The 17323-nt window shown below is 41.9% G+C and overlaps 1 protein-coding gene across 4 annotated transcripts in view; it reads left to right on the top strand.

The window, feature by feature from the left end:
* Window positions 1-396: 396 nt before the first annotated feature.
* Window positions 397-17323, top strand: part of hecw1a (HECT, C2 and WW domain containing E3 ubiquitin protein ligase 1a) — a 97306-nt gene continuing 80379 nt past the window's right edge. For 2 of the 4 annotated variants that reach the window (XM_033638844.2, XM_033638846.2), the window contains exons 1-4: window positions 397-604; window positions 11882-11939; window positions 16163-16484; window positions 17082-17189. In XM_033638844.2, coding sequence (XP_033494735.2) covers window positions 11913-11939; window positions 16163-16484; window positions 17082-17189 — 457 coding nt within the window. In that variant the 5' untranslated portion in view covers window positions 397-604; window positions 11882-11912. The remainder of the gene's footprint in view (window positions 605-11881; window positions 11940-16162; window positions 16485-17081; window positions 17190-17323) is intronic. The other 2 variants (XM_033638843.2, XM_033638845.2) reach the window with 1 other exon arrangement.

Consider the following 17323-nt stretch of genomic DNA (forward strand, 5'->3'; position numbering starts at 1 on the left):
TATCATATCATATATGCACATATATTATATTATATTATTTATAATATTTATTTATATATGTTTATATCGGGAGGCAGAGAGGAGGAGGCAGCGCACGCGAGAACAAAAGCGCGTGTTGTGATTGGCTGTCAGGAAACTGGTACCCAGCTCCACCGGACGCATTCATCTCGAATGTAACCGGAAGTGCTACCTTCGAAATAAAAGCGTATTTCAGCTTGCAGTTGCTCAAATTGATAAGAAAATTAATTTTAAAATGGAAATAATTGTTGCACGGGTATTTATAACATTAAAATGTATTTTTTAATTTGAAATATTGGCCAAAAAAACTCACGAGTCGAGCTTAATGGGTAATTTTGGCAGCGGGCGGGAAGTGTGTGTTGCATTTCAGCTAGCTTTACTTTGGTCCAGGGGAAGAGGAAAGGATGTGACTACAGCCTCTCTGTCGCGTGCCTCATCGGCCCTTTAATCGGTCCGCCGTTTGTTTGTGTCCCTCCTGCCTTTTACCGTCGAAATGGAGCTCGGTGGAAATTAGCAGGCGTGTACCCCTTCGAGTCCTCACCCTTCCCGTTGGAGAATGATCCACCGGCAGGTTATTTTATCCCAGGTAGGTCGTCTCCATTGTTGCTGTGTAACGTTGAGGTGCTGTATGCTGTCATATCGGTCTCCAGCAGCGGCCCATCGCTCCGTAACCCGCATATGTGTCATTCTCCCCCGTGTGGAGGAAACGTTTCGCTGAATCCCGGTCAAAACACCGAGTGGCTGTGTGAGGTTCATCCGTAATGACACATAACAGGAGGTAGCTTAGAAACACATAGTTGTTTGGGTTTATTTCTTTAATATGCACCACATAGAAACACCACAATTGTTTTTAAGAGGTGGTTCGCCTCACAGCCAAACATCGTTCACTCGTTGCTTAATTTTCTGCCGCTGCTACCCGTCCACATCATTCCTAAAAGTTGGCATTACGTTAAATAAAAAGGCAGAAGCGAGTTATTGTGAGCCACTAGACGTGTGCCGAATTAAAGGCTGGATAAGAGTCTGCAAAAGTCTCGAGTCATCTTTAATATAGGGGTACTATGTGCCAGTTGAGGCACCTAACATTAAAGTAATTAATTTTCTGAATGGTTTGGCGCGATGTGTCAGCGCTGGAGATGTCAGGGCCAGCTTCGCCCTACTTGCTCTTGATTTGGGATGTGCTGCCTGTCCTGATGTAAGGAGAGGCTTCACCCTCCCTCTTTGTGTGGGGATTCCCATCCTCACAATCCTCTCATATACAGGAGCAACACAGAGGGGTGCATTTTGCTTTTGTTTTCCTATAAATGAAAAACATGATGGAAGTTTGATATGAGCAGAGCTGCTAAGATGATAGGGATGGGAATTACCAGAGGATCCATGATACCATATCTCAATACTACTGTGGTTTTAAATATGTTGTGATATGCTGAGTATTGCAATAAAACACACTTGCTGGCCACTTTATTAGGTACACCTTGCTAGTACGAGGTTGGACCCTCTTTTGCCTTCAGAGCTGCCATAATTCTTGCTGTCAAAGATTCAACAAGGTGCTGGAATCATTCCTCAGGCTGTGGTGTTTAAACCATGCTCAGCTGGTTCTAAGAAAATCTCCCCCACACCATTACACCACCAGCAGCAGCTTGAACCGTTGATACAAGGCAGGATGGATCCAGCAGCTCGTCTTCACCATGTCTACATGACTAAATGCATTAAGCTGCTGCCACATGATTGACTGATTATCTATCTGCGTTAATGAGCAGTTGAACAGGTGTACCTAATAAAGTGGCCGGTGAGTGTATGTTGTGATATTCTGCATAAACCTTTTGCTGCAAAATGTATCCGGTGGACCGAAAAAGTAATTGATTATGTTACTCAAGTAGGCTACGTGAAGTTGAAATTGTATTTGTAATATTAATAATTTATATTCTTTAAAAAATCAATACTTGGCACTGTGTGATGATACACACAAATAGCGCATTACCATGCTGTACTGATTTTCCCCCCGACCTCTATAATAAATAAGATAAAATCATGTATTTTCCAAAGAGCAACATATCAGGTTTTACAGATGTGCCTGTGGGCTACATTTCATCAGTGATTACGGTTGTCAAGTTGTCAAGAATGTGAGTAAATCCTCATGTCCTTCAGTTGGTGAGCATCATATCACAAACCACTGCCAGTGTAGCTCACACACAACTAATAATGTTTCAGCTGAGCAGTTTTTCCTTTGTATGTCATTTTATGTCGTCAGATTGTTTCTTGTCTTGTAAAACTACAAAACATGAAGGTATATACCCTCAATTTCAGAAGCAACAAGGAGAGTAAACTGGGTTTCTCCCTTGTACCACACCATCAGTAGTCACCTGCTATTCATGTGAGCAAGTTGCCATTTTCCCATTGTAGCCACAAACCTTACCTGACCTTTGACACTGATTAGGTACATTATATGTGAACAGATTCTTCAGCTCATAAATTTTCTGAATCTTGTCCTGAGCTCTGCAGATTAGATTTTCGTGCTGGTGCTGCCTTTTCTCCGTGCGTTGAGAAAATTAAAATGAGCAGCAATTTGACTTTGACCAAAAACTATTTTGCTCGAATGACTCAGCCTCTTGTGATGGGCTATTTCTGCCACACTGGCCCTGATCAGACAGATGTAAGCTGCACTGACAACATTCCTTCCCTGTATTAATCACAGAGCTAAAAGCATAATAATACAGAAGGGTGCAGTGAGAGACCCGCCAACCTCTGACATCCACCAACACAGACATTGTGCAATAACACCAGTCACTTTTGAAGGAAGCTTGGCAACTACAGTTAGTGATTTTCATTGCTGATGTATCTGCAGATTATTTTTGAGTCTGTAAAGTGTCAAAAGGCATTTTAAAATAGCTTATTTTTTCTGACCAACAGTCCAAGACTCAAACATATTCAATCTACAATTATGTTAACAGAGAAACCAGCAAATTCTCAGTTTATAGAGGCTGAAGTTGTCGGCATCTTTGCTCAAAAAATGACAAATAGTTGCTAATATTGTTGTCATCTAGATCAGTAGTTCCCAACTTTTGTCCTTAAAAAACCTGACGAAGTGACATATTTTATGGATCTTTCATATTATCTTCAGTGCAACGACTAATAAACTATACAGTTAACTCAAACAGTGAACACGATAAAAGCAGGAACAAGTGATTTGGATGAATTTTGGGCAACAATTTCCTGTGAATGTTACATCAGAGATTCTCCTCCCTGACACTTGGCCACTGTTCGATAAGCTTTTTCGTTGTTTTAACTGTGTACTTTTCTAATGCAAGACGAGGCTGTTTAGCAGAAAGTGAAAGCTCTCAGGGTTCCATTTTGTGGCGGCACGCCACGATTAAAATATCTGCTGCCACATTTTGATTTTTATCTACAGTAATTCTTTGGGAAACACTGGCTCTATTAATGTAGCAGGTCTTCATTGTGCCATTATCGTTTGAGATTTCTTTCAAAGTTAATATTTTAAATGATAATCTAAACTTTAAAAATACAACTTTCATTTAGTTTTATTCACAAAAAAAAAGTTTTCTTACACCCCTTAAATTCAAGGCCTCCCACCCCCTTGTGAAGCTTTGGGGGCCGTACACAACCCGCTTCTTTATCTGCCTGGAAAAAGCTAGGTCAAACACTGGGTGCTACTCATGGCAGCAGATTGCATCTGAGGTTGCTAAGCAACCTTAACAAGCACCGTATCATAGCCGTGTACCTGAAATCCTGAGTGCAGAGCTGATCTTCTTCCAGGCGCTGTTTGTGTGTCGGCTGATTGTCCGCGAGACAGATGTAAAGCTCTGGCAGCCCTGCACGAACATGATTAACTTTCCATATTTATCACAGTTTGATATTTGCGGATGAAGGGAAAGATATCTGCCGGCTGTGATTGGTTGATCTTCATCTAATGACATGCGGTGCGAGCTGGTGCGTTCCAAAACTTGAACTAAATTCTGAAAAAAATAGGCACTCGGGAAGACATGCGTGTGGCAACGACATCGCTCTGGTGTTTGAGTGCACCTACCATGTGTCTACATTAGTAAACAAAGAATTTGAGGGCACAAAGAAATATGGCCCCTTAGTAGTGATGGCCAAATGAAGCCTCATGAAGCATTTTCGTTATTTTCTGAGCCCACTAGATGGCGCTCATGGTTTAAAGAGAGAGGCTCAAATGAATGGCAATTCAGTGTGCTTTCAACCTTTTGTTGAACAAAAAGTGCCATCTAGTGGGCTCATGAAATAAAGAAAATGCTTCATGAGGCTTCATTTGGCCATCACTACCCCTTAGCGACCCCTAATGGGGAGTGCTGCAAAAGTACTAATTTTCAATATCTTGCTAATTTAGATTACTGTGTACTTTCTCCAAGCAAATGAGCGCTTTAACAATTGACAGAGGAACAGTCAATGACAGAATACTCACAGTTTAACCAAATGTTTGTGCAAGAAGATTCAAAAAAGGCTCTGCTGGAGCATCAGCGTTATAAGACGACAGGTGACTTTGTAGTTTGCTGTTCCAGAGTGCTCCAGAGTGAGAGTTTCCACTGAATAAGTAAGTGGTCATCAGCTCAGTGAGTGTTGTATGATTGGGTTTTCACCAGGGTTAGAAACTGGTCTGAATTCAGCCATTTTTTTTTTGCTTCTTTTTGGCAGTGAGAGGTCAGAAGCCCTGCAGGTACTGACTGCACTTTGGGTGAACATCAAAGCTCCAACACACAAAATCAAGTTAAGCAGCAGCCTTTACCGCCCTGTGCTGTTTCCCCTTTTTACATCAGGCCAGAGGAAACCATGTCGTATATCACAGTGTAAGGACTCACACTGTTTCCTGGACAAGACAGCAGTTTGTTTTTCACTGTTCTTAGACAACGTATTTACCAAACAATTTATGGAGAACGTCATGATGAAACTAACTTAATATATTGTGTCTGTAATTCCTCCAAACCTGGTCTGTTCCTGGTGAGACAACAGAACAAGAGTCCTGTTCCAGAAAAGGCACACATACATACAGTACTTGGATTAGTTTCTGACTGCATTCAGTGCCAAATATAGAATTTGTATTGATTTACAGCACAGTGTGTTGCTCTGTGCACAGATATAGAGTGGACGCTCTGAAGCATAATGGGGGGATGAGTGTGCGGTGATTGATAAAGTATTAGTAAACGTTTGATGTTAGAATTGTTCAACTGGTCTTAACTAGTCTTTGTGAAAGTTACGCCTCCTATACATAGTTTGGTGCAGCTACACTGTGCGACATGGAGCTAATAAACTTGGGTGTGACATTGAGTACGATGACAGCGCCAACTGAATTGCAGGTTACGACATACGATGCAGTAGCTTCCCATGCTGAGTGCACAAGGATGCTGCACTGGTTATTACTTCTCCAACTGTGAAGCTCAACAAAGTAAAGTTAGAAGTTTTGTAGGCACTGTATACTTCGATGTGTCTTTGTGTGCGTTTGCTAGCTGTTATGCTAGAATTATGTTAATTATTATGTTTTGAAAGAGACTGTGTGCAAACTGTGCATTTCCTGTGAAAACAGAAGTGTATTTTGAAAACAGACAATGCATGTAACAGGCTGAAATTGACACGGCGTCCCAGAATGTCATCAACCAATGCCGCCAGGGTACCTTGGACGTCATATCTTCACGTGGAAAGTACATGACCAAACGTCTATGATGTCAAATAAGGACAGGAACATTATTTCCACTACACACCAAGGCGTGGAATAAATGGGGCACAATAGCAGTGAGGAGGTATGCTTAACTTTCTTCTCTTAACCCTGTTCTGTCATGCTTGGTCACAGCTGACTGACAAAGGTCATACTAGATCAGACACTTGTAAATTGTGAGGTTTGTCTCCCTGAGGGGGCGCAGTAGAGAAGAATGAGGGCACAGAGGGAGAGAAGTGAGGCAAAGATACAACGCGAGATGAAAGGAAAAGGTGCAAAAGGGTCTAAAAACAAAAGAAAGGTAGTTATTGTAGTCTGGCCCTGTGATATGGAGCCTTATTACAGTCAGATCTGAACACTCTGTGGATGTCATTACCTCAAATGGTCCTCACTAATATCAGCGAAGAAAACCGGCTCCCTATACCTGCAGAACTTACCTGAGAATCATCAGGTTTTAAAGATTGCTTCAGTATCAGAGCAATTCAGAGATAGTCATCTGGACGTTTGTGGATATTGCACAAAAAAGAACTGTTAATAGCTAATTCAGCGTACTTTTAATGGTGCCAGTTTGCCAAAATGTAAATTAATATACAGTAGTTTTATGTTGTGTTGTGTAAGTTTATACCAGCATTGTTTGACAGTCATTTTTAATCTATTTCACAGTGGGCCTGGAACAAGCTTATCTCAGTCTCTGAATTAAATCTAAAATTATACTAATAGAAACAACGTTCATTGAGCCTTTTCTTCAGGTCTCCGGAACATTTAACTGTTCCAGCTCATGCTCCACACGTTTCTGTGACAGTGATGTGTGGTTAAAATCAAACAAACTGGGGAATGCACTACATGTTGGACCCAAAATGATGACAGCAAAGCACAAGGGGCTGTGGTTTTAAGGTAGAGGTAGAGCGGGCCGTCCACCAATCGGAAGATTAGCAGTTTGATCTTCAGGTCCTCATGTCGAGGTATTCTTGGGCAAGATACTGAACCCCTGATTGTTCCTGGTGGCTGTTCCATGGGTGAATGTGACATGTAGTGTAAAAGTGAGTGGTTGAAAGGCTCAAGAAGCGCCACACAAGTGCAGTCTGTTCACCATTTACCATATATTATATGGGGGTTTAGTGTTTCTTGGCAGAGCGCTGTGACTTCCTGTAGTCTTTTCATCCCAGTGAGTTTCCAGGCAACCAGCTGAGACCCCACAAGGAATTCCAAGATATTCAGTGTTACACGTTGGTAGTGTTCTCCGATACAGTCATGGACATTAGTATGATGCCCTCACCAGTTACAGTAGTCACGCTACCAAAGTCTGATCCAGTTATCTCAGCAGTATCAGCTCAAGTTAAGGACCTTAGTTAGAGTACATCATTCTGTGGTGATTGCACTATGTTTTACTTTCAGGACCTTCTTCATGAAACACATCAGCACATTAAGTGCATATCAGCTTTCACCACAGAGTCAGGGGTTCATGTGGACGGCACTGATGAGATCATAGCACTGGCTACCCATCCCTAGGTGAACAGTAAACCGAAGGAGGACTCAGGGAGATCATTACTGATCATTCAGTACAGGATCATTTCATTTCCAGCAGAGGCTTCCCAGTCTCTCCTGTTCTCCCTGCTCTACATGTATGCTGAATTAATAATCTTGTGGTCTTGAATGCAATTATACTGGTTAATTATGCAAGTGTCAGAGCAAGCAGGAAGGACAACTGGGGACATTTCCCCGGAGATTACTATGCATGTGTGTTAATGTAGTTAGCTTGGGCACCATGCTAATATGGTACTACATGACTAATGAGGACTGCAGGGATTTGAACATGATGTGAAACAGGAGTTTGTATAGCCTAGTTTTGTATGTGCCTGTGCCCTTACATGTTTGCATATGTGTGTGACAGTGTGCACACCGTTGTGTACATTTGAATTCCCACCTCATTTGTTAGCTCGCTGTGAACCTCGATGCTGGGGTGTGCGCCAGTTGAATTCGAGTTGCTACCAGGGATGTATAAAGAGAACTGGTTACAGCGTTGGAGGCCCCTGTTCATTTCTAAGAAAGTTGCTTAGCTGAGCATAAAGCCAAAAAACTAATCAGCACGTTATGAAATAGCAAACTCTTGTGTTTTTTTTTTCTTTTAATTTCCTCTGTGTCTGTTAGAATTCTGTGTCTCCTCTCTAAATTCTGAGGTTTTTGTAGGCTGTATGTAGTCCGCGTGATATTGACCAATCACGTTTGAGCCGGCTGCAGTTGTTGCCAGGTTAAACACTCCGCGCGGTGAACTAACGAGGCGGAACATAACTGGCGTCACTGCAAACTCTGAATCCATTGCAATGGTTCAGCATATTTACTTATATACAGTACAGGCCAAAAGTTTGGACACACCTTCTCATTCAATGCGTTTTCTTTATTTTCATGACTATTTACATTGTAGATTCTCACTGAAGGCATCAAAACTATGAATGAACACGTGGAGTTATGTACTTAACAAAAAAAGGTGAAATAACTGAAAACATGTTTTATATTCTAGTTTCTTCAAAATAGCCACCCTTTGCTCTGATTACTGCTTTGCACACTCTTGGCATTCTCTCCATGAGCTTCAAGAGGTAGTCACCTGAAATGGTTTCCACTTCACGGGTGTGCCTTATCAGGGTTAATTAGTGGAATTTCTTGCTTTATCAATGGGGTTGGGACCATCAGTTGTGTTGTGCAGAAGTCAGGTTAATACACAGCCGACAGCCCCATTGGACAACTGTTAAAATTCATATTATGGCAAGAACCAATCAGCTAACTAAAGAAAAACGAGTGTCCATCATTACTTTAAGAAATGAAGGTCAGTCAGTCCGGAAAATTGCAAAAACTTTAAATGTGTCCCCAAGTGGAGTCGCAAAAACCATCAAGCGCTACAACGAAACTGGCACACATGAGGACCGACCCAAGAAAGGAAGACCAAGAGTCACCTCTGCTTCTGAGGATAAGTTCATCCGAGTCACCAGCCTCAGAAATGGCAAGTTAACAGCAGCTCAGATCAGAGACCAGATGAATGCCACACAGAGTTCTAGCAGCAGACCCATCTCTAGAACAACTGTTAAGAGGAGACTGCGCCAATCAGGCCTTCATGGTCAAATAGCTGCTAGGAAACCACTGCTAAGGAGAGGCAACAAGCAGAAGAGATTTGTTTGGGCCAAGAAACACAAGGAATGGACATTAGACCAGTGGAAATCTGTGCTTTGGTCTGATGAGTCCAAATTTGAGATCTTTGGTTCCAACCACCGTGTCTTTGTGAGACGCAGAAAAGGTGAACGGATGGATTCCACATGCCTGGTTCCCACTGTGAAGCATGGAGGAGGAGGTGTGATGGTGTGGGGGTGTTTTGCTGGTGACAGTGTTGGGGATTTATTCAAAATTGAAGGCACACTGAACCAGCATGGCTACCACAGCATCCTGCAGCGACATGCCATCCCATCCGGTTTGCGTTTAGTTGGACGATCATTTATTTTTCAACAGGACAATGACCCCAAACACACCTCCAGGCTGTGTAAGGGCTATTTGACCAAGAAGGAGAGTGATGGAGTGCTGCGGCAGATGACCTGGCCTCCACAGTCACCGGACCTGAACCCAATCGAGATGGTTTGGGGTGAGCTGGACCGCAGAGTGAAGGCAAAGGGGCCAACAAGTGCTAAACACCTCTGGGAACTCCTTCAAGACTGTTGGAAAACCATTTCAGGTGACTACCTCTTGAAGCTCATGGAGAGAATGCCAAGAGTGTGCAAAGCAGTAATCAGAGCAAAGGGTGGCTATTTTGAAGAAACTAGAATATAAAACATGTTTTCAGTTATTTCACCTTTTTTTGTTAAGTACATAACTCCACATGTGTTCATTCATAGTTTTGATGCCTTCAGTGAGAATCTACAATGTAAATAGTCATGAAAATAAAGAAAACGCATTGAATGAGAAGGTGTGTCCAAACTTTTGGCCTGTACTGTATAAACGGAAGTCGGAAACCGAAATTCGCCTCCTCCGCCCAAATCAGACCGGAATGCCAAAAAATTGGGGGTCTGCCCCCAGAGGCTGTATTCGCCATCTGCCGGAAGTCAGATGCCGAATACAGCCGATGGGTTCCGAGAATGGCCCTGAGTACACTCTGCACTTCGACATTGTCGTGGTATAAATAACCAAATATATATTCCATTAGTGCTCCTAATAAACAGTGCAGCTCCAAAAATAGAAAATGTATTTGTGGCGGCGGATGATAACTTAATTTGTGGGGAAATCCTGACTAGCTCAATGAACAGGGGCAGCTTAATGTAGCAGTTTAAGTTTATTTCAAAAATATATATTCATTCTATTGTATATGTACATTTTAGTAAGTAAGTAGGTGATGCAGAACAACCAACGCTCCACCCAGCTCGGTCTTGGCAAGGTGCTAGAAACACCAATAATTCCAAACTGGTAGAAAAAGATTTCCGTACACGTCGTACATCCATGCAGAGTTTCACTTTGTTGTCGAGCTTTCGGTCTTTTTGACAATCATCAGAGTGGGTATGGGCCTCAAATGCCCCATAAACATGACATGTGAAATACATCTTGATGCATGATTCATCTGGGCCCGCTTTGGTAATACACAGTGATGGCCAAATGAAGCCTCATGAAGCATTTTCTTTATTCTATGAGCCCACTAGATGGCGCTTTTAGTTCAACAAAAGGTTGAAAGCACACTGAATTGCCATTCTTTGAGCCTCACTCTTTAAACCATGAGCGCCATCTAGTGGGCTCAGAAAAAAAGAGAAAATACCTCATGAGGCTTCATTTGGCCATCACTAGTAATACCCACCTATGTGGGCAATTAGCATGGGGCCAATGGAACCTGTGAACAATCCCATATAAGGCCAGTTTTTCATTCTATTTATTACCCACATGGGCCCCGCATACAAATGTGGGCTGGGTTCTTTGGACATGTATATAGCACATTTTGAATGTGTCTCAACTTGATTTTTTACCACAGTTTGCGACACATGGCCTCTTACCAGTTTACCGTTCTACACAAACCAACTAGCCTACAGTTTCCACCCTGTGTGTTTGCAATGAATTCCCAAAACAAAACCTCACACTTCTGGTCAGAAGGAGAAATGCAGCTATTTTTAAATATTATCAAAAGACAGGTTTTTGAGTTTGCGTAAATATCGCAACGGCCATCTTTTCAAGAAGGTGGTTGAAGGCATAAAAGAGGGAGGTTGTGTTCACACACTTCAAGAAGCTCACCACTGCTGGAAAACTTTCCTATTCCTTTTTTGACACAGAACTGAAGTGACACAAGCTTTTCGATATTTGGACATGATAAACAACATGTTAAGGCATCAACCTGTCAACACAGCCAAGAATGGCGTCGACATGTAAACAGGAGTAATAATAATAATAATAATAATAATAATAATACATTTAATTTGTATAGCGCTTTTCAATGACCCAAAGACGCTTACATAGTAACACAAAAGGGGTAGTGACAGACGGGGGAACAAGCAGAAGACAACAAAGTGAACAAAAGAAATGATGGGATGTAGCACAGGCGGTATAGGAACAGTCAGTGGGGTGGAGGTGGTTAGGTGGTTATTACCGAAATATTCGTTTTCATTAGCCATGTAAATGGCGAATACGAATATTGACTTTTTTTGGATTAAGGGCAAAAACTGGAATATTTTGTGTATGTCAGTGCAGTCAGTGAATTACAGCCCATAAACAGACATATTGCATGATAGCCATCCTACCAGAGGTGAGCCATGTCACGATCAGATCACATTTAAAAGACCATAATCCTGCTAATACTTCCTTCCTTTGCAGGCTTGCCTCTCCGCTGCAGCAATGTGAACCATGTGATATGTTTCAGTTAAACATCATGAGACGCTCTGATGTTGTGTCTGTTCATTCCTGTATATCTCTGTTCTCCATGTCTCTGTGTGGAGGTCACAGTGTCTTTGTCTCTCTGTTTGCTCCTGTTTGTCCATCTGTGCTTCTGCATCTTTTCAATTATTCATATTTTTATCTGACAAAGATGAAGTATGAAAGTCTGATTATGCTGTTTTCCCCCCCTGCACACGAACACCATACTTTGACTCCCACCTGCTACATTCACTGCCTCTGCTTTTTGTTTCTGTGGTTTGTAACACGCCGCCCTTCTCCTCCCACTTCCCTCAGGTTTTGGTCTGCTTTGGGTTGACTGGTCATTATGCTGATGCAGCTCTGTAGTATCAAGGTCAGTGCCCCCCCACCTGCCACCACCATCACCCACCACCTTCTCCATTTGCCTGCTTACCACCACCCAGTGTGTCTTTAGGATTATGGGATTTTAAAGGCTGGTGCCTGCACCTATATATTCATGTTCAGTGTACTTTAATACATTTTGTTCTGACATTCACTGTCTTTAAATGTGATCGTTTCCAGGCTAAATATAAATGTGAAAATCAATTTAAAAACACAAGATACAGATATAACCCTCAGCTAATCAGTAACAATTCTGGCTTTTCACTAATATTCATGTAACATGGTGTCACAAGCCAGCACATGAAATTTGTACAGTGCGTGCAGATAACCTTTCTTCATCACCCGCTACGCGAACAAAGTGCCTCAGCATTTAGACCAATGCGTCAAGGCTGGCTGAGTCGTGCCCTGAAGCTCCTTCCCAACTCGAGCATCCTCTTATCTGATCTGAGATCCCAGGATGGAAAACTCTCCCTCACATTTGGATGTGCTGGTAATGATGCTGTATCTTGCAGTGATCACAGCATCCATGCTGAGCAGACACTAAATTCTGAGTGGGTCATGCCACTCTGTTAAACATGTTCACAGGTGCTGAAAGTTTCACATTCACTGGTTCTTACTTTGATTAACTGAATCCTGGTCGCTGCGGTATTTATTGAACAGGTTCACCAATAGGGTTGAGCTGAATACTCTGATGAAACCAGTATCCAGTCCGGATAATGTATTTTTTATGAATATGAGTGTCATCTAAACCAAAAAGCCGCTCGTGATGATAAATAATCTGAAGCCCAAGTCTAAAGTGTTCACACATGTTTGCGTTTGAATGCCTGAATATTTTGTGTTGACTCATTTCATACAAACGAATAATTCGCGCCATACACGCGTAATATTGCTGAATTGATGAATGAACTTCCTCCGGTACGTCCTTGGTGTCAGATGTCGCCAGAGGATCTCTGTGCTGATTGACTATCACGGAGCAAACTGGTCACTGAAGTTAGGATTTTTCCAACTCTCGCGAATAAGCACATGACGGGAAATTTTGGTACTCGCATAATTCATGCCACCCAATTCGTGTATTTTGCGTTGTCTCCATGGTGCTGCCCAGTGGGAATTCGTGGCTAATTGCATCTTTACGTTGACTTTACATGTAATTCACTTGTGCGAATTGTTGTATTCGTGCCCGGTGTGAACACGATATAAGATTGTACTGTGAATACTTTGTAACATCTAATGAAAACCAATTAAAAAAACGTCAGTGGACAAGATTTTATTCAACATCAGAGTGATTTCTGAGGCTGTAGTTTGTGGTGTTGTCAGGCTGAACAGTTGTTCACCAACACTAAGTGAATTAAAACAACAGAAACGCCTTGTTTTTTAGTTGTTTTATAAAGTGTTAATGTAAATGTTCCACCCCTGCACTCAGTTTGCAGTTTATGTTTATGGAGTAGACAGTTTCAGTCTGGTGTGGGAAAGACAAATTCCGCTGGTAACAAAAACTGTGATTAATATACTAACAATCTTTACGATTAGAGCATTGAGCATGTGTATTCGGCTAATTTATGTGGTATATGCCGATGTCAGTATTTCTGAAGTGAACTAAGTGTGGACACAAATGTAGTCACCAACCACCCATGACAGACTGCCCCACTTACAGATCTCACAGTGCGCTCAGGCTTAAAGTGTATTGTCAAGAATCAACCTTTGAGACGGGCCGTTGAAATGCCTTAAAGAGACACATTTTTGAAAATCAGTTAAGATTCTAAGAGAGCTAGTGGATGGTTTTAGCAGACGTACAATGATTACATGTGTCAGTGTTAGAGATGGCCCGAACGACAGTGAAACATTCAGATGAACAAAGCAACTTTACCTCAATGAACCAATTGTCCCATCCCCTGCTACACACCTACCATCCATTCCACTTTAGCTACTCTACAAACAAGCATGGGCTCATATATGTATATAAAAAAAATTTAAACATTTTAACATTTAAAACTTTGGGGTTAAAAAAGGGTTAAAAAAATAGTGCTGTACTAAAGCTATGCTAACATTTGTTGAAATCCTCGTGGCCTCCCTTTATATGAACAATCCCCAGCAAGCATTTTTTGGTTTAAAAAATGTCTAATAGCCATCTACATGAAGACCTGACGTCTAGGCTAAATCATGGCTGAATTTGGGCTGTCAGTTAAATTGGTAGACGTCTAACCATAGCCAAAGTGTAGACGTCATCAATTATACAGCCATGTAGAGACCATGTCCAAAAAATGGAGATGAACATATTTTAATTACTGTTGACTCTCCATACGTGATTGAATATCATACCGCACGCCATCTGCAATGGCGAAAATTACATTTAATCAATTTCAAAATTAAATCGGCTAGATTTGGGTTACATGTAGCTAGGCTAAATCGGAGCTAAATATAGCCAGTACGTTTAAATCACCACTATTGCTTGCTGGGTCATGTCAGTGTCAGTGTCATCACCACCGCTTCTCTAAACGGCTTCAGTGACGGACTTCTGCCTGTTTAATTTGTGTGCATTGGTCCAAAAGATGTGTTGATGCATGCAGACACGCATGTTTCACTTTTTTGTGCATTCAGTGTGATAGTCCGAATGATTACTCTGCCACTGTGTGTGAACATGTTTCAGCATGTTAACGTGATGCAAACTCAAAAAATGTTTTCAATACTGGATCAACTATCAAATATACAAGTCGGTCGTGACAGAGAGACCACAGTGATGGTACTTTGTCGTTCTTTGCAACCAGGATTGGAAGTTTACTCTTTTGTCCTCCTGCCACTCAATAGATAACCATCGTGTTTTTGCAGGTGAGTGTAATCTAGCAGCCACATGCATATTTTAACAGCGTTTGGCTGGTGGCTGGTGCTAATTCCCAACCCTGGTTGCAACATCTTTATTTAGTGTTGTTGTTACGCTTTTCAAAGCTCAAAATTACCCTCAAAGCATCAAATATCAGCAGCCACTGTCATTGTGAAGGACTGTAAATGATACTGCACTCTGATATCACAGGTTTCCATCAAAAACCAAAGAACACAGTGGCAGCACAGACTATGAACATCAAAGGAGAACATCATATTTCCAGGGCAGCAACAGGAGAAAGTCTTTCAAATATCTGAAACATCAGCAGTAAATGTCAGAGACAAGAGGCAGATGTTCTAGGTCCAACAAAGGTATAGAATAAAGAGAAATCACAGTCACAGTCAAACTTAACTGTGATTTGCTGGTCCTAGATTTAAATTTTACCATCTGTCATTTTTGCTCCGCCCCCTCAAAAGTCAGTTTTCTCAAGATGCAAACACGCCTCAGCTCCAGACTGAGTGCAGTGTGGTTTCCCCTTATAAACTGGAAGCACTAATATTTTATGGTTCACCCCTCGGATACTGCCAAACAAAATTTGTCCCTATTACTGTTCACTCTATACAGATGAATGGGAAACTGGTTATTTTTCCCACATGGTCTAATGCTGGCATCCACACTCTCTCCTGTGTTATAGATGATGGAGTCTTAAGATCATCAAAGGATCTTAGGTCCTGTTTATACAACAACGATTTCAACAGTAAACGGTAAACTTTAGTTGCGTTTAACTCAACAGGTTACCCTACTGTATGACATCATATCTTTGAAACTCTCTGTTGCCCAGTCAAATAGGGCCAAGAACATGGAAGCTCTGGCAGTGGAGAAGGTGAGGCAGAATTTACCCATATGAGGTTGGCATACATGTACTGAGCTTCATATGTTATGTGTAGGCACATATATACATATACAGTATTTGTCTACACGTGGTACAGTAACAGTTATTAGTGATAGTCCTATTACTATCATCGGTGGGGACGGAGCACCTGCCGCATTAATGACGTACTTAACGTGAAGTGACATACTTAACATAAAGTTACTGTAGTTGGGTTTAAGAAAAGAAACATGTTGAGGACGTTACTTAAGATTACTCAAAGTTTGCTAAAAGTTCTCTTGGTTCCAAACATCAGGCTCCTGGGTTAAAACTCCTGGAAAAAGTCCTGTGTTTTGTGACCATAACCTAAAGTGGAGATGGTGTCTGCCTCCTGGACCAAAACAGGAAGATGGTTCCACAGAAGAGGAGCCTGACAGCGGAAGGCTCTGGCTCCTGTTCTGCTTTTTGAGACTATAGGAACCTTTTACCTAGTTATTTGGCTTAAAGCTTCTCGCTGTGTATTTCCTTGCAGAACTTGTACCAGAATCGGTTCCTGGGGCTGGCGGCCATGGCCTCCCCGACCCGCAGCAGCCAGACCCGCCAGCGCTGCAAGGATGCGGTTCGTCACAGCTACGGCCCGGACACCTACACCGTCAATGGTCTGAACCAGGAGGCCTTCATGCTGGGGCTGTCGCGCTCCACCAGCGACACCGATCTGGTCTCCCCGGACGCTCGCTCCACCCTCACCATCAGCTCCTCCCACTACACTATAGGTCAGTCTGAAGACCTAGTGATCACATGGGACATCAAGGAGGAGGTGGATGCTGGAGACTGGATTGGCATGTACCTTATTGGTAAGTGAGATAGGACGTGATGACATTGAATGTTAAGAGTTTGATTGTTACAACATTAATAATAATCATTTCAGTATAATTCATGACATCAGCCTCAAAAGTTACCATGTACAGTCGCTGATAAAAAACTTACCTTGTGTCAGTGTTCAGTAGTGATGGCCACATGAAGCCTTGTTAAGCATTTTCTTTATTTTCTTTTTGCCCACTAGATGGCACTCTTGGTTTAAAGAGAGAGGCTCAAAGAATGGCAGTTCAGTGTGCTTTCAACCTTTTGTTGAACAAAAAGCGCCATCTAGTGGACTCAGAAAATAAAGAAAATGCTTCATGAAGCTTCATTTGGCCATCACTAGTGTTCAGATGGTCAGTCAGTTTGACATCCTGGATATATCCTTCAAACTCAGACTGTAGTCTGTCTGCTTCTCTCTGGAATCACTGTTTAATTTTTTCCAGAAATATGATGACATTTCTTCGGGGATTACAGTTAGCTGTTACTTAAACAGCTTGTTGGACCATCACAAAGGGGGCGGGGCTTAGCGAAGGGTCAATTCTGGAGAGTCAGAGTTACAGTCTGGCTTCAACATTTTGATCTCTTTCCAGATGAGGCTTTGTCTGAGAACTTTCTGGACTACAAGAACCGAGGCATCAATGGATCTCACAAAGGACAGATCGTTTGGAAAATTGACTCCAGCGCAAACTTCAGTGACTGTAAGTAGCAATTACTCTTACGTGGGTTTTTTTGTTGTTGTGTTTTTAGCACAAAAAAGAAATATTTCCCCAGGGAAATTAGATTCTCAATAAAATCAGCTCAATAAATAACCTAAATTGTACCATTAGATGAA

Source organism: Epinephelus lanceolatus, chromosome 20 (assembly GCF_041903045.1).
Source record: "Epinephelus lanceolatus isolate andai-2023 chromosome 20, ASM4190304v1, whole genome shotgun sequence".
NCBI lineage: Eukaryota > Metazoa > Chordata > Actinopteri > Perciformes > Serranidae > Epinephelus > Epinephelus lanceolatus.